Source organism: Orbicella franksi, chromosome 1 (assembly GCF_964199315.1).
Source record: "Orbicella franksi chromosome 1, jaOrbFran1.1, whole genome shotgun sequence".
Classification (NCBI taxonomy): Eukaryota; Metazoa; Cnidaria; class Anthozoa; order Scleractinia; family Merulinidae; genus Orbicella; species Orbicella franksi.
Window position 1 is genome coordinate 12,208,535 of NC_138145.1, and position 22,326 is coordinate 12,230,860.

Here is a 22,326-nt window from a genome sequence, read left to right on the forward strand (position 1 = left end):
GCATTCGACGACGTGATAGAACTGTCACGGTTCCAGTCAGATCACCTTGCACGTACAATTGATCGCTTTGCATTTCCACAGGCTACAAAAAAATCTGAAAACCTTGCAAAGTCAGTGACGCAAGGTATATAGCACTCCTCATTACACATTGGAGGTCGTAATATTCTCATCGCATTGTACAACCTAATGAACCTAAGTCATGAAAAATTCAGAAAAAGGAGTATAATGCATAGCACGGATTTCTCATGCTCGGAATATATGAATTTTAATAAAGGTATACAAACAAGTGTCAAACGGCACACCCATTTGGTGTTGGTCGACGTTGCTCCGGGAAGGTGAATCGTCATCTTTCTCTTCGATGTGCTTGCTTCAGAAAAGTTCCTGTTTCCTCTCTTCTCTGAGTTGCTATTCATCTTGTTAGTTTTACATTTTTCGTTGCTTTTGCTAACTTGGACCAAACTTGAAGTGTTGGATAGTTAAATATATTTCTTCTGTCGTGAAGACTTTGAGTTACAAACCTGTGACGTCATAGAAATCGATGCAGTGTTGGTTGTTGACATCAACTGTAGGTCGATAGTTTTTGTTAAATATTGCGGTCATGTCTACCTGAAGTCTTTTTCAATTTGCGTTTTTCCAAATTTGGAGGCCAACCGCGTAGACATTTTCCCTTGCTTGAAATTGCAATTGCATTGAAATGGCGAGGGCATAATTTAAGTCGTAAATTCCTAGCCTGCTTTTGGCTTGTCTCTTTTGGTTGCTTACTCCGCTAATAAGTAAAATTCTAACATTTCTAGTCAAGTACTTTTGACAAAAGTTTATTTCAGGAGAGGGAGAAAAGTGATACAGTCAGCTAATTTTGGTATTTTTGTTTCATGCATTTTTCCTTCCTTGGGAAAGAATTGTGTTGAAATTCCATACAGTCATCCTTGTACTTGGCTTCAGGATTGATTCTCTGTGAGCTACAGACTCAGTTTCATTTGAACATTCATGATTTATTATCAAATCCTTTTTTCCATCACATTGTTCTGTTATTTAAATTTCATAGTCAAACTTGTCTACTGAAATTATATAAACACGTCAACGCAATGGACCTATAACAATTACGGCACAACATATTGACAAAACTCCTCTATTTCGAGCTCGCTACTAAATTTACTTTAAAAATGCAAGTAAACAAAATCGTTGTAAGTTTTTAGTCACTAGCAGAGATATGTCTGAAGGAATATCTGCTTGGAGTCTTGGAGGCCATGTTCAGCTTTGACGGGAATCAGCATTCATTATTTCATCCCAATTTAACGGCACCTTCACTGAGTTGAAACATCTCTATGCTTGGAACTGAGAAACATTAGACAACTCTGGAAACTGAATACTTTTGCGATAACGGCATTTCAGCGGCAAATTAAATATTCAGAGCGTCATCTATATAAGTTTTTAAAGGTCAATCAGTTTTACTGGCTAAACGTTCAAAATTAGACTGAGAGGAATGAAAAGAAACAAAAAGCTAGCAATTAAATGAATAATAGCTTGGAGAAGAGCGGGAGTGTCAGTGGACTTATCTAAAGGAGCGACATTGAGGAAGATGTTGGTTCTCCTTTACAACACATAACGATGACTAACAATAAAACGATCGGCGTGGCCCTTGACACTTCTTTATATACTAGATTAAAATTCATCTCAGCTACGAGAAATATGATTTGCAAAATCAGAATAATTTTGTATAGATATTCCTGAATTGATTGAATTAATACCGTAAAATCCCACGTTAAAGCCCCCCCGGATATAAGCCCTTCTTTTTGCTAACAAAGATATTATTCTAGATATAAGTCCCTCCCCCGTGTATAAGCCCATCTAATGTATAATGGCAATGGAGAATGTCTGGCCCTATACCCACTTAAGGTTATGGTCAAAATCAATCAATCAATGTATAAGTGCGTTCCTTTTCAAAAATCAAAACTTTTAATGGAAAGTAATAGGCTAATAAGGTAATAACAGGGTAATAGGGTAGTTCAATAGGGTAATAGCTCTAAAGGTAATGGTATGTTAGCTTTAATTCGTTTCTCAGATACGGTTTATCTTGTCGTTCCGAAACAATTTGTTTTTATATATTCGAATCCCTAAAATCTCATGTTTTGTCCTTTTGCAACCGTGAAAACTCAAAGGGTTTCTGTTTCTTCAATTCTCGCTACATCTACAAGGGAACGTCAACAACAGAAAAAGTTGCCTCGCACTTTCGTAAAAACAAGCATCTTAAGCATTAAAAAAAAAAACCTCCCTCCGAGGCCAGGGTACACCTTACACTTTCATAAAGTTATATTAATAATAGCTCTAATTCCTTAGTCTGCCGATTTGGAAAATATGTATATTTATATAGATGAGAACGATGAATTTGAGATACAGAATCATGCACTCTTTAATATTTAGAGATCGAAAATATTTAGGTTATAAATATTAAGACCTATATGCTGTACATAACTGATGCATCATCAAAGCGCTATCCTTTCCTCAGACGTTAATCCCTAAGAGCTTTGTAAAAACGTTTGAAAATGACGCACTGTCCAGGACAATTCAACTTTGAAACAAGATGCTTCTAAAAGTGCGTACAATAAGCAAAGAGAAAAATTGGGCTGCCGCATAGGAACACTGAAGCTGCGAAGATAGAAAACGTTTCCTTTTGCCTATGCTATTTTAAGTCGTAAAAAGAGGTCATATAAAGGGAAACTATACAAACACACCGACCTCATCAATAAAGCAACTCTCCAGTGCAGAGTTAAATTTGTTACTGAAACCATGTTTGACTCGAACTCTGACTTCGAGCAATTGTCCTCAGGTCAGTGCCTTGGGGAAGTGTTTTACTTCAGTTTATTGTCGTTGTTTTTGTTCGGTCTACAACCAGTCGTATCTATTACAAGATATTCCTTTGAGGTGACTAGTCGTCTCGGTTCTTAAAGCCTCGCAGCTTCTGTGCCGTTCATCAGTCTTTCAATATCTTCCACCTCCTTTGGGCATTCAGCAGTGAGGACATCAGGTCCATTCTCAGTGATGAGTACATCATCCTCTATTCTTATGCCTATTCCTCGATATCTGTTAAGAGGAATCAAAATGTCAACTTTCACATTCAGAGAGCTTTGCATTCAGGATTTAAGTAATTATATTTTTCCGAGTAGAAGGAAACCCACGCCTAAAAGCTATCCCATCTTTGCTCTTGAGCTCAGGAAAACAAAAACCTTCGTCAACATACAAGTAATCAACTCAGTTATTTACCAATTTGAGAATGATAAAAGTTCAATTGAAAGCCGCTGGGTGAGTCAGTAAAGCTGAGTAGGCCCAAGCTAACACTCAAATCGTCCTGAACTTTGCAAACTCGCCATGAAAGACAGTACTTGTTCGCCGAAGCAGCATAACATATTCTTTAAAAACTAATACGTCTAACAATCTTGCCCAAGTGATCTGGAGCAAACACATCGCTTACGTTGCAACTTTCTAGATGACCGTGGTCTTCAAACATTCGTAAGATCTCTAAAACACAAATGCATTGGTACTACAGTAGAACTTAGTAGAGACAAAATTGCAAACCTTTCCGGTACGTTTTTGTTGTTCTCAGAGATGTAGATCCCAGGCTCAACCGTGATCACCATTCCAGGATGTAGCCCCAGGCCTTTGCTCACCAAGTGCGTGTCATGCGTGTCCATGCCTAGATAGTGACCTACACTATGAGGGCAGAATTCACCAGCAGCCTGAAACACACAAGCAGAGTGATCAATATCTACATTCTCCTATAAATGAACAATACGCTCTCAAGCAGATGCGCAATGAAGAAGGGGAAAGCAATAATTACAATCACCAGGAGCCCATCCTGCAATCACCAGCTAGACACTCAGTTGGAGATTTTCATATGTATGAAAGATCTCTCCGAGGAGCCCGTTGTTAACTGCTAGCAGTCCAGCTTCTTCCACATCATCAATTCTCGAACGAGAGAATTGCGGTTTATGCATCTGTGTTGTTCTGTAGAAAGCAAGACAATGTACCCACAGGTGGAAAACGTTGTACGTGAATACCTTTTTCAGTTGACTCTCGGTCAAGTTCTTTGGAAGAAAATCGATCCCTGTAAAGTAGAAGAACAAAGATACTTCTGAAATGACGGTTTTTATCATTAGCATATGAGCTTTTCTGGTTTTGCATTAGCGGCACTGTATACTTCGATCACTGACACTGAGTCTAACGAGCAAAGTCAGAGGTTGTCTTCTCAACCAATCAGTAAGAAACCAAACTATCTGCTTGAAACGACGTTTATCCGCTTGTATACACTCCCGCAGTTTGTAGCGGTTTTAAGTTTTGCCACGCTTAGTACTGTTCACATGTTCTCCATCTCTTACCTAAGGTTACTTGTTTTCCCGCTCTTAGCAACTGATGCATGCATGCTTTCCTGCTCTTCGCAACGGTTTGAAGTTTTCCCGCGCTTAGCACTGGTTACATGTTTTCCCACGCTAAGCACTGGTTACATGTTTTCCCGCGCTAAGCACTGGTTACATGTTTTCCCGCTTTTGGCACCTGATACATGCTTTCCCGCGCTCAGCACCAGTTACATGTTTCGAATTCTGATTGGCCTTGTGATTGGTTGCGTGATCACCTTCTTTGGTTTCACTCTTATACCAATCATTACAAAGGACACTGTCTAAACTCAAGCTTGACCAAAGACAAAGACAAAAGAACCTAATGCTTAAAACATTTCTCTCACTCACTAATAAGTTCCTCTCCCAAAAGTAGCAACATGGCGTGATGAAGATAATCCAGCGAAACGTCCTTTTGACAAAGCTAGGAACAAGAAAGTTGAACATGCTACGTTGATCAAGCTTTCTACATTCTAACTACCCGTAAGTGAAAGTGTTTTAAGCAAGTAATGTGTCTCACTTTTAAGCATTTCTTGTGTACTCTCAGCACCAGTTCGTAAAGTTCTCTCTGCGGGTCACTGAATTTACCACTGACTGGCCACGCCCTGGTAATGTCGCTGGCATACCCATGGTACTCGCACCCAGCATCCATAAGGACCAGCTCTCCGTCCCTACAGAAAACATCAAGGACATACAACAGCAAAATGAATACCTGCCTTTAGCTGAGAAGCATTCCCACATGACTGACATACTACGATTATCAGTTGAGTAAGGCGGGACGAAAGTTTGGTCTCCAAGTTTTAACGTAAAAATCCTGTTGTTGTCACAAGCAACTGGCTCCGTATCCATTGGCAACTTGTCGGCCTTTGACGTCATTGGCAGCAAAGCGCGCGAAATTGTAGGCGACGCGACAGGCAATGCACGGCTGTTGATATTGTTACCAACGGAAACAAGGTAAGTTGCCCGTGACAACACCATTATTTTAAGGCCAAAACTTCGTAACCAAACTTCCTTCGTGCCTTACTCAACTGATAATCGTAGTAAACCGTATAAAACCTGATATCAATTGAAAGTATTTGTAGAAACCAGTTACTTCCTCACTAATCCAAGAACAGTATGATAAACTGAACTCAAATCAAACAAGCCGTAACAAATCGCACGTACTACTTGATCTAGCCACAGAGATGTAGTGCGGGTTTATTGTGCTGGGTTGTCAAAAGAAAACAGCAGCCCGCGAAACTCAATATCTACTTAATGATCTAGGCCAGCGGTTCTGTTGGCTATTTCGCCTAATTCTTTAGAAGAGGATGGGAAGTCTACCATCTACTCCAGTAATATAGCCGCTTACTTCAAACCTGTGTTACAACCATGAATGTGCTATATTTCTCAATCCCATGTTTAAATTTAAAAAAACTATTACACTGCTGTATTCTAATAGTAATTCTCTTTAAGCTCTCTTTCCACTGTTCTCCTCCATGTCTCTGGCGGTCGACCCCAATTCATTCTGCCCTCTGGTGCCCATGTGAGAGCGATTCAAGAATGTAAATGATGATCCCTTCTAAGGACGTGGCTAGGCCACGTCCATCTCCTTGCCAAGAGGCAAGCCAATAGGGCTTATGTAATGGGCTACCTTAAAGATACCTAAGACTTCTGTCATCGGCACACAATGAGTAGAGAGAGAGATTAAATAAAGGAATTGCCCTGTCTATTTTTAAGAAAAAATTACCTCAGAACTTGCGTATTGTTAATGTAGTGAAGAGTGTTCGCCATTGGTCCACTAGCTACCACAGGGGGGTATGCCAGCCTCTCAGCACCCCCCATTCGACATTCATATTCCAAGATCGTATGAAGATGAGACTCCTCCAGCCCTGGACGAGTGCTTCTCATAACCTCAACAACATAAAACGTTCATTGTTAGGTAAAACAGCTACAGCTGCTCCTCTTTAATATGAGCAGAGTGTCTCTATTATGGGGGACTTAGCTATTTTTCAACTTGAAGTTCAGTTGATAAAGGAAAGTTAACAACCATGGCATCTAAGTGAAGCTGATTATCGAGCTCAAGCCCTTCGGCATCTTTGTCCAAAACAAGTCTAATGCTCTAAATGTGTTTCACTTGCTCTCCAGTGCAGCCGAATAGTCTCTTTAGCAACTAATATCTTTAATCACTTATTATGGAGGTTTCTGTACGTATGAGATGAATTTTGGTTTTCTGGGACCAAGTGAACTGTTTGTCATATAGAGGTGTCCATATGATAGAGGTGTCTGTAAGGAGAGGTTCAACTGTGCAGAAAGGATTCTTACAACTTTCAGGTTGGCAGTTACTCAACTAAATGTATTTAGGTAGTGGATAGACAAATTATTTTTACAGATTAAGTTACACTAATGTCTCTGCAAAACCAGAGGGTACCATGAAACTCATGTAAGAAACATTAAAGCTTAAACAGACCCCAAGAACCTGATATTTCACATATATAAAATAAAAAAAATGACAGAAAACTACCTCTTACCTTGGTAATAGCTCTTGATGCTAATGAAGCTGATTCTCTTAGTAGTTTAATTTCTGCATCAGATTTTATAAGTCTAAGCATGTGAATGTTGTGACCAAGAACCAGTAAATCTGAAAAGAAATGTATTTAATTCAAGTTACTTGTTTGCATAACAGTCTTGTAGGCATGCAGAGGTCCACATCTGCCTTGGTCTCAGCATGCATTACATGCTCATGAAACTAGATCTCATTTCACATGATGTCACAGCAGCCATATTGGTGTCCAAAAACAACAAAGCAGCAGCCATGTTGTTGTTCCAAACCAATCCTGGGGCAGTTGCACTCTTTTCTTATGTACACACATCCTGTTGTTCCCATAATTTTTCATGGTTGCTGGCCACCTGAGTGAAAATTTATCTATTGGGCCCCCTTTTTACTGCAGCTGACATGAACGTTAAATGCCTTGTGGTTATAAAAGGAGATAGCAGAGGGGCCTCAAAGATAAACTTAAGATACATAATTACTACATAAACCTGACTATACATTTTTCACCCCAAAAAATCAAATCGCAAATAAATTGAGAAAAAGGATTTAGTTTCTAAGTTGCACTTACTTTTATAACTAAACTTGGCAGTGTGGAACAGAACCTTGGAGATTTCCTCGTGGATGGTTGGGTGGGTAGGACGAAGAGAATCATACCACACACAAAAGTCTTTGCCAGCATACCTGGAATAATTTAACAACATTTATGTAACAGATATTTGAATGAGATACTGAAAGTCTTAGAACACAAACCTATTGAGGAATGCATTTATCTAACCCTCCTTAGGCATGGCCATGGCCTAGCTATTTTCTTCTCAAGTTGTCAATCTACCATCATCATAAAAAAGCCAAGTCTACATCAGGCCAGAAAGTGTCCCATCTTGCCTGAGCTTACTCCCCTTTCCATAGTATAAGTGACTGGGAGTATTTCTACTGCTCTCTGGATGGCAGATGCTAGCCCATCATAAGGTTTTTCCCATCATTAATATAAACATGGCACTGCGAACTTGAATTGTCTTGTTCAAGAAATCAATTCAGTGACACCGACCAGGTATCACATTGTAAAAGAGATTTTCTAGACTTTTCATCAAAGATGTATCCTTAGCAATTCTAGGGCAGGTTGAATTGAAGTGCATGCTATGTACACCTCCATTCCCAGTCAATACATATGGATATTAATCTTTAATCTTTAAATTCCATGATTGTCTGCAGCTGGAGCTGTAATCATTCTGGCAATAGGTTGACCAGCACATGTAGGTAAGTAAGTTACATACAGTATTACAAGCAAAAAATCACAAGCTGACAAAATTACAGAACTACTGGCTTATGCAATTTACAGCAACATACCTATCAATGAGTACAGAGGCTAGATTTCGAATTGAGTATGACTGGAAAAAAAATTTACAAGCAAATGTGAGGTCTAGATAAATGCATTTCTATTGTGACTAAAACAAAGACAAATTGTAATGACTCACTATAGTAACTATGATAATAACCAGGACAGAAGTTCCAGAGTTCAGCAAAAGTGAAGTTCAAATTATGTGATCATGTCCAAATGAAAAGCATGATGATTTTCTACAACAAACCTCATCAAATCCAAAGAAAAGAATGGCATCTTTAGTTCCAGGTCTTTTACCTTCCCACAACACCCTTTGAATAATAAGAGAAATCACAATTACTAATCTACATAATGAAACATGAGAGCATTGAATTAAAAATTGCATGTGCACCAAAGAACCTCTGCTAGTAGAGCGCACAAGAAATTCATGACCGATAGCCTCAAGGGCTAGTAGGTTTTGTACCTGGGCTAGTGGATTCTGTTGTCCACTTGCCAGACAGGCAAGTGAGGGTTCTTTGAAAAGTTTTGTGTGTAACTTCAAATCAAAATAAAAATCAGTGATAGAAATTTTACACAACGTTTTGATGTCGTCATGACATCATTATCAAGTGACAAGAAAATAACGGTTCAACAGTGTTATATATGCAGTGAGAGGTGTTCTTGTCATTTGATAATGACGTCATGATGACATTGAAACGTTGTGTAAAATTTCTATTGCTCATTTTTATTTTGAAATGTTTATCGAAATTTAATCTCATTCGAATAACTTCAAATCACCGATTGAAATACTGTAATTGATGAAATTTTTTTTTTGGGGGGGGGGAGGGGGGGGGGCTAGTGAGAATGACTTTCGAGCTAGTACATTACCATAGTTAAAGCTGGCCCAAAATGCAACCAAAGACAAAATTCAAGAGGCCATACTAGAGTCCCGACACCTGGAAACAGGATTTTGCGGGGTGGCAACATCATTCTTACCAATTCTAGCAGAGTATTATTATAATAAAAGAAGAGAACCGTAACAGAACATTGGCTAAAATTCAGTTTTTCCATGATATGACCTTTGACAGGCCAAATAATTTTCTTTCAGCAATTATCCCACTACGTATAGTGTTAATTTAATTTATGTTATAATCTAAACATATAATAATTAAGGTAATTCCTCTGAAATAAAAGTGACAATAGATTTTTGTTCAAACTTTGTCCACTGAATATTTGTCATATGATAACTTCAATTTGGAAATAAAAAAGGGGGGTGCCCATGCTCATTAAGGAGCAGTGAGGCATTGAAAATGCCCCATTTTGGCATTATCTAATGCTTATTATAAGAACGCATTCCCAGTAATTGTAACACCTTTGTAAGCCTGGAATCATAAGAACACGCATTAAACTACAGTCAATACACTGTGTCAGACACAAATAAACGTTTAAGTTTGATTCAGACAGAAAGCTGAATCCTTGATTAAAAATTTGAACCAAATTTCTTGACGTGGTTACCGACTGCAAAATAGAAAAGACCACAGTGTATCTGCTATTTTTCTTATTTATTCAATTTTCAGCAATAGAAATTAGATCAGTCTTTTCTGATGCAAAGCTTATGATTAGTTGATTACAACGACTGGAAAAAAAATTGGGGTGCCCATGCTCGTTGGTGAGCTAGAGCCATTTTTCAACTGACAGAGCTCAATATCAAGGCAAATCCGTCATGTTTTCAATATGCGCGTGTACAAGCGCGCGCTAATGACGCCATAAATTATGCGCAGTAAGGATGCGCAATGCAAATGTGAGGAATGACCTTAATGACGATATCTTGTTACAAGTACTCACTTTTTAGGATCATGTGGTTGGATAAACAGTGTGCTCTTGTGAGCTGGCAAGGGGAGACCTTCTACTGATTCTATAAAAGAATTTTTAAATTTTATTTTAAGACTCATACTTAACATTAAATTGTGCAAGGCAAGGATAGAAAGTTCAGCATCACTGCAGTTTTCTAAAATTTTCATACATAGTACTTGGACTTAATGACATCATTCTGTGAATTCAACTTGACAAATATCTGCGACAAATTGTACTTCTCAATCACTTGTAAACCATAAGGTGTGCTTGGTGCATCTTGCAAGCAATTAAGAGAGATGGGATCGCAAAGTTCTAGCAGATTATTCAAAAAGAGGGAAAATGGTCTTGGAAAATAAAATTTATAAAACCCACAAATGAAATTAACTTAGTTTACACAAATATAACACAAACGTTGCTAGTACTTACGCAAAACTAAAACAGCATCTGGCTGTTGAAAACCAGTGAGGTATAGGAAATCTGTGTTTTGCCTGAATGGATATCTGAATGAAAAGAAAGGTGATATAATAATGCTAAAGTATCCGCCTCAAATCTAGAGATTATGGTGAGAGAATGACTTGTAAGTAATACATACCAAAAGGAAAGTAAAGGGTGAAAAGGGATGTACTTTAGGATTCAAGCCTGGGTGTAAACTACCAGAGGCCCAATAAAATAACTATACTGACTCTTCCCATTGTAGATTGTCAAGACCAATAAGTACAACAACTAATTGTAATTATTAATTGTAATCATGTAGCAGTGATGTGTACAATGTAATTTGCATTGAAAAGCCCTTGCAACATGCTCTTAATATGCTACTCAACAAAAAGCACTGAATGAAATGCTGGGTTGTTTTTTTTCACTACAGTTATAATTGCTAGAAGGCAAATAAAGTGATACATGTAGCACTGTTGTTGATTTTTCCACTCTCTACCCACTCACTGTTCCCTTTAAATTTTTTCTTATATCACCTCACTTTCCTTTTCCTTTCTCCTAATCCCAGTTCAGGGAAATGTTATCAAAATCTCCAGAGTATACTACTTGAATAGATACTTACGGCACATCTGTTGTCATGAACTTTGTAGGATTGCTTGGAATGATCACCAAATGCTTGTCATGACTTTCACCAAAATGTGTCTTTGCAAGTAGACTGTAGGTTATAGCAGAATAAAAATGCAATATTCTTAAAGAGGTGAAAGAACTTTTTTTAAAAAAGGAAATCAGGATAAGAATAATAATTACCTAGACAGCTATGGGCTCCTATTGGATAATTACTACAAACTGACCATAACCTGAGAAGTCTTTGCCTTCTGTCTCTGTATTCCTTCTTAGTAATTCCAGGGGTGACTACAAAGAAATTAAACAAAAAAATAATTATAAAAAGGTGATATTCACCTCTATCCTATTTGCATTACATTAATAGACTTCTTCTAATATTTGTGCTAAGTAACTGGTGGGCCATAACAACAATAAAATAGATAAATAAATATCATAATTATATAAATTTTGTAATCATGAGAGTTAAGATCTTGACCTGTCTAATTGGTTTTAAGGGTAGCTAGCCTACAAGAAAGCTCTCCACTTCAGAATTAAACACCCTTTGGATAAAGGGAAATGTGCCACCCTCGTTGGTAAAGTTGCTCACTTTAATTTATACCTCACTTTAATTTATCCGTCTCATTCTAAACAAATAGAATGCTTTAATGAGGGGTAATTAGAACAAAAATTAACGAAAAAATGCTAAACACATTTAACAGTGATAGATAAAACAAAAATTATCATACAATTCCCAAAGCAAAACAGTGCATTTTCATTTTGAAGAAATTCCTAAATCTTCCTTTGTTATCCTCGTGATCAACAAAGTTTTGAAATTCACTATAATACAATTCTAAGGAATGGACCAGAATCTTACAATATGAATAACTGTTCAGAAAACTGAAACTTAGCTCAATTTTTGAAAATTTTAACAGGTTATGCCTTTTGGGGTTCTTAAATTTGTACAGTCTCTGGAAAGGAAAATCAATGCATGATTTAATCTATGTACAGAATAGACCTGAAACCAACATAGTAAAAATAGCCAAACTGTTTTGAGATAAAACATGTGTACGTAAGCCTTTAAAAATAAATGTTAAGGGTGTGTGTAACAGGATTGGATATTAATAAGATGGACTATTTCAGAAGTACCAAAAGTGCTATCAGATGTTCCCCTCCGTGGTCGTCTTGGAGTGGGAAACAAGTCAGGAGCTGAAGGGTGTAAAAGTTCCTTCATCATAACACCTTCATTCTCCATTGCATAACCAGCTTGCTCTAAAACAACGGGTTCTTCCAGTTGAATGATTTCCCTTGAAATTGTCCTTCTCTTGAACAGTGGCACCTTGTTAAGCCCAGGAAAGTAGGATATTGCAAGAAATATTACAACCACAGCGCATGCTAAAATCATCAGAGATGTAATCCTTCGAAGAGTAAAACTCCACATGGTGGCAAAATGCTAACATGAAACTAGTTACAATGGAGTACAATGGAAAACCTTCTCTTGAAAGCTACTCCATTTAGCAATTTGAAAAAAAATGTCCAAACAAGATTCTTCCACTTCTTGACGCCAGAAGAAAACTGAACTAAAACAAACAGTGGCCAGGGATCTAGCTGATTGTAGATTTGTCAAACTGAGATCTTTAAAAACCAAATGATGAATATGTCTTGGTCAGAATAATTTGCTACTCCATGTGCTTTTCTTGGGACAAAAAAGGAAAACAACTCCCACAATTCCTTATTCCATTGTTCCTTATTGTCCAATAACAGCACTAGTACTAGTATAACCAGCAAGGTTTAGAAAGTAACCTTTTATGTGATCCCACTGACCAGTAGAATTATTCCTAAGCTGTAAACTATTTTATGGTATAGCAAATTTAAGTGCTTAGAATAAATTGAAAATAAAACACCAGAGTGTTTCAGTACAAAAAGTTTTGATAAACATCTGAAGTCTTCCAAGGATAATTTCACAAATGGATAAAGATGGCAGGGAGATATTTCAAACTGATCAGCATCCATGTATCTTTTGCATTTTGTTATTTGTATCAGAATACCAAAATTGATTTACAGGACTCGCTTTAACTTTATTTCTCTCAATTTTACCTTGAAATGTAAGTAGTTTTACTATATATAATTAGTCACAGCTGAAGCTGTTTACAATATATTTTGAAGGAAACTTAAAATTCTTTAAACAGGTAAAAAAGCTTGCCACCTGTTCAGGTTCACAAGCAGGTAATAAGTTACTGCATGAAACCATAATTATATTTGTTAATAACTATCAATAATTAATTTAAAGAAGTAATAATTATTACTGACACAAACAGGTAACCACTAGAGAGTCTAATATACATCATAGTTCTACATTATTTTTCTATTTTTGCTAAAAATAAATTCCTAAATTAATGCAGACAATGACAAAAACATTTTATTCTAATATAATTTGTACTGAATTGTACCTTCCCAGTATCCTCCAGCAGCTTATCAGAGCAGAATGATTGTACCATGAATTGCACAAAATATACATGTATTTGGCAAGACAGATTTGAGCCAAAACATCCAATGCAATTAGGTATTTAAAAACACAAATTTGGCCCAAAGTCTGGTGATATCAGGTCCATAAGGAGATATTGCAGAAAAACCTAACCCTAAGTACAGAAGGGGTAGGGAAATTGCAACTCTGGACATAGTAAGTTTCATAAACATGTCATAGTATTACTATCACTATTTACTCTGGACAATAATATTTGTTTTTGTTTTGAGAATATTTAAAATTTTTTCAAGTTGAGACAATGAGAAAACAACCTAACTTTAAAATATTCTACCCAATAATTATAAACTTTAAATTATTGGTTATAATAATGTTATATATATTTATTATAAATTATCAATAACCTCAGTCATGTAAATTAATACTATGTTTAATTAACATAGACTGGAGTTTGCTGAGGAGTTGACCATTACTACTCTACCTAGCAGATCGCAACACCCACAAATTTTTTCCCACTTTCAATGTAATGTTTTGGATGCTGCGAGTTTGTTTCAAACAAAACCAATCGGTTTGTTTCCAATGCACCACATGATTGTCAAACATTACTCTGAAGGTGGCAAAAAATTAGTGGGTGATGTGGTCTACTGGGAAGGGTATTAGAAATAATGGATGGTTCTAGCCTAAGATCATTAGCCAGTAAGGTCTCTGCAAGACTTTTTCATGAAAACGTCTTACGGTGAAATAGAAAACTATTTATGTTCCATTTTGCTGGCAAGAATTGGTATTTTCTGCTGATCAGCAACTTGCAGGGTTTGTTTGTGGGCAATTATTGTTCCTTCCAGTACAACTACTGACTGTACCTCCCCCCCCCCCCCAAATATGCTTTATTTAATAGTTCCCAATTTTCGAGGGTGAGGAATAGACATATCCTTCATTTAAATTTTTTAAAGGTCCAATGCTAGAAAGTGAACATTGAGTCAAATTAAATTGTGTACACTTACTTTCATCTTCCTCCATCAGGTGGGGGTGTGAATCTGGTGTCGGTTGTCCAATAGACTTTGCCTTGTCACCAACAAACCTGAGACCTCTTTCACTCAGGCCCTTTAACTTTGCTGTCAAATTTATCACAAATTGGTATGTCAGTAAAGAATTTTCATTAAGCAAGAGTCTCAGTTTGAATGTCATTGATCAGGTAGTATGCTGGCATCCTGATCAAGCAGTCCAGGCTCAAGCCCTCTCCAGATCTAGAGTCACTGTGTTCTGTTGTTGGGCAAGACACTAGACCTCTCACAATGTTTCATCTACATCCCCCAGCCCCTCCCAACCTCCAATACACACACCATTGATAGGGTAACATTTTTAACCTGGAGAAAGAAGATCAAAGTGCCTGACCCTCAGAAGTTTTGTCTTTCTTGTCTCCTCAAGAAAAAGGCAACTTCTTCCAAACCCCCCAATATTCCAAAGATCAAACAAATATGTCAACCAAAGAACCTTTCAGAAAAAACTTTTGATGATGATGATGATGATGACGATGATGATGCCCTGTCAGAAAACTGTGTTGATCATCGGGGAGATCAGAGAGGGGAGAGGGAAGAGGGAAGAGGGAAGGGGATAGGTTGTGGATACTATGAAAAATGGAACAACTAAGTGCCTCTTTCCACTAAGGTGTAGACAGGAGCCAATGGGCCAAGAGGAGCTTTACCCTCTAAAATAATTCTGTCCAGGAGATCTTTTAACTTTGTATTCAACTTATCATCGCATGCCAGGAAACATAACATGAAACAGGACCCGATATGTGTTTTATTTGTCACACAGTTTTTCCTTGCGATCATGCTTGAAGCCAGTGATGCATTAAAAGGATACATGGCGCATGGCACTTTCAATTGATGAACATGACCTCGAGTATATTCTATGTTTTTGTTTGAGGCATATTCTTATGTTACAATGATGTCAAAACATCACAGTTTGCCTGAAATAACACCTGGATTGTGTGAAACTTGCAAACTTTGATCTTCAGTTACAGTTGATAAGTCCTGGGTGGATATAAACACACCCAAGGCTTATCATTAACCTAATTTGCATAGAGTTTTTTCGTGGGCAAATCTCCTCATGCTGGTGTAGATTGAAATAGCTATATTGGGACATTACATTTGTTATCTGCACTCATCCCAAAGGGGAACAGATTCTGATCGGACACATTGACCACTTTTTAAATATCAGCAACTTTTATGTTTAGATCCGTGGTGTTCAATATTTTGTCAGCTCCTTTGAAAAAATACTCCGACAGAAGTATTTTTTTAGAGGTTACCATCCATTGCCTGATTTCAAGCCGAAAAGGACTAGGTATGAGTCTGTAAATTATGGGATTAGCAACTGTTGATCCACATAGTCATAAAGTGCAGACCAAGCTTTACAAAATCCCCAAGTTTGGTGTTAATAGACCCAATAGTAAGCAAGATACAGCCATTTGAAAACGTCAAAATTTACAAAGAAATGTATGGCCATCCAGACACTGTGTCCGGATGACCAAACATTTCTTTGTTAATTTTGACATTTTTAAATGGCTGTATCTCAGTCAAAACTAGCCTGATTAACTCCAAACTTGGGGATTTTGTGAATCTCGGTGTGCTCTTTCTGACTATGTGGATCAATAGCTGCTTACCCCATAATTTACAGACTCGTACCTAGTCCTTTTCGGCTTGAAATCAGGCAATGGAATGAGAGAGGGGGAGGGGGTGATAAAAAATGGAATGCCCCATTGCTACATTCATCATTGATGATAAAAGAACTTCGTGATCATGCAGCTTTAAATGTCACGGTATATCATTTTACACCTTGAGAAAAAAGCCTTTACCCTCATTGGAACAAGGTTCTACTCCAGCGACGCTGCTTTCCGTGCGCAGACGGGCTGACCACCATGAGGCAAGAGAAGGTCGACTTTTCCATCTTGTAAACTTTGCTCCATGGAGGTGCCTAGTACGAACTATTAAAATATGAGATCTTTAAATCTTAAAAGTCAAAACTCTCATTGATGCATTTTTTTCACACTCACCAAATGAGCACGAATTTGTATTCAAAACAAGATTTAGTTTAGGTATTCGTGCAGCGAAGTGTTTCACCTCTGCCGCCATTATCTGAACAGTTTTCTCCAGGGCCCTCTCTTTCAATTTTCGCACGGTCGGTGATCCTCGGAAATCTACCGAAAGTTACAGCGTACGGGCCAATATCCGAACTTAGACCGAACTTTCACGAAAGCGTGACTGCCGCGTCCCTTTGGTGGGTGGGAGTCTATTTCGTGCATAGCATTTGTTGAGCAATGACTCCTCGCTTTCTTTTTATTCTTTTCTTTTTAGCCTTAGTTTGTTACCAATGTGAATGCACCACTGGAAAACGGCCACTGGGAACATTCATCAAGCACTATGAGCCGCTGTATTACGATACTGCTTCTTTGCACGAGATCCATCGGAGAGCCGTTGAAAGTCGGTCGCATGGGAAGTTCTCATTTTCCGCGTTTGGGAAATTTCACCAGCTAAATTTGCGGCCTGATAGAGACATATTTACAGGAGATGCAACAATTGTCTCATCGGATGGAAAGCCGATCCCATTTGATCACGATGCCGTTGTACGAGGTAAAGTGGAGGGTCATCCCAGTTCCGATGTGTACGGTGTTATTGACAAAGAAGATGGATTCCATGGAAAGATATTGAGTGGCAGTGAGAACTATTACGTGGATCCGTCTTCTTGGTACTTTGACAAGAAGCAAGATTTTCCATCTGTGATCTACAAGGACACAGACCTGGAGTACGACCACAATTTCGCCGATATCAATGAAAGAGTACCCTCTGTGCGAGTTCCAGAACGAACCCGCCGCTCGCTTTCGGACCAAGACCAAGGCCGCGTTCGCAGGCAAACACAAGAACAACTGGATAAAGACGCCTGCACACTCGGCCTCTACGCCGACAATTTTTTCACCAAATTGTACGGTGGCAAAACGAAAGCGATCTTCCAGCTTGTCAAACAGGTGCAGGCGGTACAGATCATATACACAAACCAGTTTAACGACTCGAACTACTTCTTTTCAAAAGGATTAACATTCCGCGTCAAGACTATCGTTGTGTTCAACGAGACCGGAAAGCCACCCAGCAATCTTCCCGACCAAATTACGGATAGTAACGTCGGTATAGACACTGTCCTAGATCTGTTCTCAAGTATTGACCACAGTACTGTTTGCGAAGCCTTCTTGTTCACCGATCGCGACTTTGAGGGTGGAATTTTGGGTCTCGCTTGGATTGGAGACCCTGACGGAGGTGCAGCAGGCGGAATTTGCGACGAATTTATCGATTATGGTGGAGGGAAAAAACGGAGTTACAATACTGGTGTTGTTACATTGAAGCTTTACGGACGATTCACACCTCCCAGGGTATCAGAGATAACGTTTGCACACGAGCTTGGGCATGGATTTGGTTCTCAGGTAAGCTTTTGTTTCATCGTTTTTTGGAATGTCTATGAGAATACTTTATGGTCAATTACGTAGAAATTTATACGCGTAAACTACTTTTTGCGCCACCGTGAATTTGCTCAAGTTTATACCGACTGCAGTTTAAATCTCGGATTTTAATATAAAACAGCGCAGTTTATAGCGGGCTACGAACAGCTCGATTAGTACAAAACGTTCAAATTACAAAACAAAGTGACACACCTTTCTGGACTTTGGCATCTTGCTTGTTTACTTGAGACCCGATGACAAACCTACATAAATTACTCTCAGTACATCGTTCACTTCTTTCCAAAGTTCAACACAAAAGAAAGTGGCAAATACAAGTAAGTATGAAAAAAGTCTTTATAAGCCATAAATCTAATAGCTAGAGCTGCATGTATAGTAGGCTACTCAAATCATTCGTTCATGCGGTTATGCTTTATAAATAAGCTCGCACATATTGTGTTAAAATGTGCTGACAAGGGGTTAGATCACTGATTCTCTACAAGCTCATATCCACCTGTTACCATTACACATACTAACTTGCAGACCTGCTCTCTTTTGGAATAAGCTTGGGATGATACAAAAGACGCCATACAAAATAGCATGCACTTATTTATTTAGCACTGGGGATACGTCAACCAAATTGGAAAAGCACTATGTATTGATTTGTTTGTAAATAGCCTTTCTTTGCACAGGCTTATGTATTTATAAACCTGTCTTGTGTTCTTTTAGTGTGCCATGGTATGTTTTTTTTCAACCATAGACATGTGTTTGGATAGTGATAAAGCAGTTATTAACATAGTATGGTAGTCTTATATCATGTGATGATGTCATCACATACCTATGAGATGTTGTCATGGGAAGTAGCCTTCTGATATTGCGCACATCGGAAGATTTTTCATGATAGAAATGTTGACCATGTTTTATACCAAACCTTGAACTGCATGGAAATATTCCTTCATGTGGGTTTATATGTGAGACACTGATTCAAAGCTGCGACAATCAATTTTCTTGTCATGAATAAAGTTTAGCAAGTGCTTGTTGTAGCTCAGATGTATTTCATACAAAATTAAATTGTGAAACAAAACAAGACATGAGAAAAATTATGCAAAATGTTCATCGATATCTGCCATCTCATTGAGAGCTAGTATGTTATGATATACAAATTTCCTTCAGATCATTAAAATCTTAAAATAACAACTTGCTTTCCTGGAGTAACACTTCCAAGGTATAAATTAACCATTTAACGAAAACAGTGCCTCAGACTGGGAAAGATCAATGTGGAATTTAAAACCTGAATGACAACAAGATGTTTCAAGTCTGATGAAGTTCCTTTAGAGTGTGTTATTATTGTCATGCAAATGTAAGATAGCAATACTGACAAACTGAAAACGACAGATGAAAGCATAATAATAATGAAGACCTTAGTAACAAAGTCACAAGTGATGATTTGATTCAGTTTTCTGCCTGTCAAACTGCCTGAATGTTTGCATGCAGCATTCAATTTACATGTACATGTTATCAAATAACATTGCATTTATTTTTGTTTCCCACTGCTGTACACTTCCTTCTTGAGAAAAGCTAAACAAAATTAATAAAGAATCCTGTTCTTGTACCGAGGCAAAATTTCTACCTACATGTTTATAGGGCAACAAGTGTACAAGTCATGATATATAGTAGTTTAAAATATATTTTAGGTCAGAATGATTTAAACCAAGATTAAATTTTTCAAGTCAGTCTCTTTTTTTAACTTTTGTGGAGGATTTTAAAAAGAATAACATGCACGCCACCCACCTTCCGCACTTCTTAACCCTACCCTGCCCTGCCAGGATCTCATATCAACACACCTAACCCAAACCCTCTGATCTTTTTTTTTATTATTATTTTGTACTTGCCTGGATTTGAACACCAGATCTCTGACTTTGTATTCCACCTTCATCTCCACTAGGCCACACGAACAATCCTTGCAAATTTGTTTAAATCTGTGGACCGGTCTAAAAGGTTATTGTTCTCAGACTCATCCTTCCCCTTTGACACAAATTAGCCTAGGCTGAAATCATTTTGACCTAAAATGTATTTTAAATACATAAATACATAGTACTTGAATATCCACCCCTCACATTAGTCTGATCTTGATTCATCCACTGGCAAGCCAAACCTCCATTTCTCTGGTAGAGCTAGTGAGCTCTAGTACTGATCATAGTGAAATGTTTGCTTGCTGTTGTGAAATTTAAAATATGCTTGTTTTCGTCTTTTGTTAGCATGATCCAGACACAGAACAGTGTGCACCTGGTCCTCCTGAGGGAAACTACATCATGTTCGATAAAGCAACATCTGGTATTGAACCCAACAATGACCGCTTTTCTGTATGCAGCAAAGACAGTATCAAGAAAAACGTAAATAGAGTTCGTTCTAAGCAAGGCAGTACTTGCTTCATTAAATCCGATGACCCAATATGTGGAAACAAGATAGTGGAAAAAGGTGAACAGTGTGACTGTGGAAATGCAAACACCTGTACTGAGGATTGCTGTATCCCAGCAGGTAGCAACAATGAATGCAAGCTGAGAATTGGAAAGACATGCAGCCCAAGCCAAGGTTTGTGCCACCATAGAATTGATTTCTATTTAGCTCTGTTATTCTATTAGGATTAATTAACCATTTCAACCTGAAACATAATTTAGGTAGTGGTATGCTGATCATAAGAAAATAAAATAAAATAAATCTTAAATTGACCACTCCCGCAATGGGGCTTCTCAGGGCCAGTGAAACCAAATGTTGAAACAAATGTTGCACATGAACATAACATGGTTAAAAATCTCAACTGGCAGGAGGTAGACCAGTTGGCTATTTATACAGTGTAAATAAGCTCTTACACAGCCCTTTTTTGCAACCAACCCAATGAAAATCTTTTACAATGCAACAAAGTGAACACAGCGTATCCCAAAGGGAGTATTGCCACCTGTTTCTGCCTTCATCCAATGTTGAAAGTCTTAGAATTCCTCACATGTATTCAACAGAAATCTTTGAAAGTCCCAACACCCCTGGATTACAGGGAATAAAGTTGTGCTGTTAAATTTCAGGGCCATGCTGCAGCACTAAATGTACTCATGAGGGACCAGCTGTGTTATGCGCTGCTGCAACAGGCTGCACAAAAAACACATCATGCAGTGGCCACTCATTCAAGTGTGACACTCCAGAGGCATATCCAAATGAGACCCTATGTGACGAGGGACGTCGCTTATGTTATGCCGGACAGTGTTCCACATCTGTCTGTATGAAGTATGGTTTGGAAGAGTGTTCATGTTCAGTTGAGGAAGAACTTTGCGATCTGTGTTGTAAAGAGAAAGGGGGAGCGTGTACTTCAGCAACGCGGCTGACTCAGGTATTAAGTAGATGATTGGAAAAACGGAATAGTACTCTTTCTTAGTGTTTTTATGTTTCTGCAAGTAATTCTTTTTCACATTTCTACCCACAAGTTGTATCACCTTCAGTATCAACCAGCTCCATGTTTAACTGTCAATTGAGCCTTACAGCAATTGCCACTGTTACATTGAAATGGTGTTCATTATTTTTGCAATTTTACTTATGTTAATAAAAGTTCTTCTTTCTAAAACCATAGTTGCCAAGTGAACTGCAATCTTTGAAGCTGGTTCCTGGGACGCCATGTGATAATTTGAATGGATACTGTGATGTATTCCATGTTTGTCGCCGTGTTGATATGGCTGGCCCACTACTGCGTCTCAAGCAACAGTTCTTCACTGTTGAAGGTAACAGAAAATTGTGTATCCTTACTTCTCAAGCTGGAGTTGCCACGTTTTTTGGTCACAAGATATTCTACTTCACTAGAAATAAATGGTGTATTTTAACTGAACTTGATCCTACAAGGGATAAGGAATAGGAAGAAAAATTTTAGAGCGGGAAAAACAAAATAAGGAGACCAACTGGGAGTGTGAAATATGTATGATTTTTTGAGAGGAGAATGTTTCTGATGTGTCAGTCTGACAATGGTTTAGTTGATGGTTTGATTGGACAATCCTAGCAAATTACTACAATTAGAAAGATGATATCACATCATAACTAGCAGGGTTTGTGGTCATGCTGCTTGGTGTAGAACACTTACTCAAGAGACAAACTGCTCTCCTAACTGTAAAAAGTACCCAGAAATTTTGATGATTTTGTTTCTGTTGAACAGGCCTTAAGGAAACAGTGAAGAAGTTTTGGTGGGCTATTCTTCTTGGAACCCTT

The 22,326-nt window shown here is 38.0% G+C and overlaps 2 protein-coding genes across 3 annotated transcripts in view; one reads left to right on the forward strand and one right to left on the reverse strand.

The window, feature by feature from the left end:
• Positions 1 to 757: 757 nt before the first annotated feature.
• Positions 758 to 16,733, reverse strand: LOC145490669 (xaa-Pro aminopeptidase 3-like). Of its 2 annotated transcripts, XM_081469760.1 has the most exons (17): positions 16,654 to 16,733; positions 16,456 to 16,584; positions 14,603 to 14,713; positions 11,377 to 11,431; positions 11,142 to 11,234; positions 10,514 to 10,587; positions 10,079 to 10,148; positions 8,502 to 8,565; positions 8,263 to 8,303; positions 7,487 to 7,599; positions 6,896 to 7,005; positions 6,115 to 6,278; positions 4,909 to 5,059; positions 4,740 to 4,812; positions 4,056 to 4,102; positions 3,574 to 3,734; positions 758 to 3,081 (listed from the first exon to the last, which is right to left on the reverse strand). In XM_081469760.1, the coding sequence occupies exons 1-17, from the start codon at positions 16,730 to 16,732 to the stop codon at positions 2,943 to 2,945; spliced, it is 1,674 nt and encodes a 557-aa protein (XP_081325886.1). In that variant the 5' UTR covers position 16,733; the 3' UTR covers positions 758 to 2,942. The 2 variants fall into 2 exon arrangements, with proteins under 2 accessions (XP_081325886.1, XP_081325892.1); XM_081469766.1 differs by having other exon boundaries at positions 14,603 to 16,574; positions 16,654 to 16,731.
• A 179-nt stretch (positions 16,734 to 16,912) lies between these two features.
• Positions 16,913 to 22,326, forward strand: part of LOC145490571 (disintegrin and metalloproteinase domain-containing protein 10-like) — a 7,512-nt gene continuing 2,098 nt past the window's right edge. Inside the window, exons 1-5 of the mRNA XM_081469673.1 lie at positions 16,913 to 18,072; positions 20,343 to 20,676; positions 21,162 to 21,463; positions 21,701 to 21,848; positions 22,274 to 22,326. The exon at positions 22,274 to 22,326 is cut by the window's right edge and continues 2,098 nt beyond it. Coding sequence (XP_081325799.1) covers positions 16,918 to 18,072; positions 20,343 to 20,676; positions 21,162 to 21,463; positions 21,701 to 21,848; positions 22,274 to 22,326 — 1,992 coding nt within the window. The 5' untranslated portion in view covers positions 16,913 to 16,917. The remainder of the gene's footprint in view (positions 18,073 to 20,342; positions 20,677 to 21,161; positions 21,464 to 21,700; positions 21,849 to 22,273) is intronic.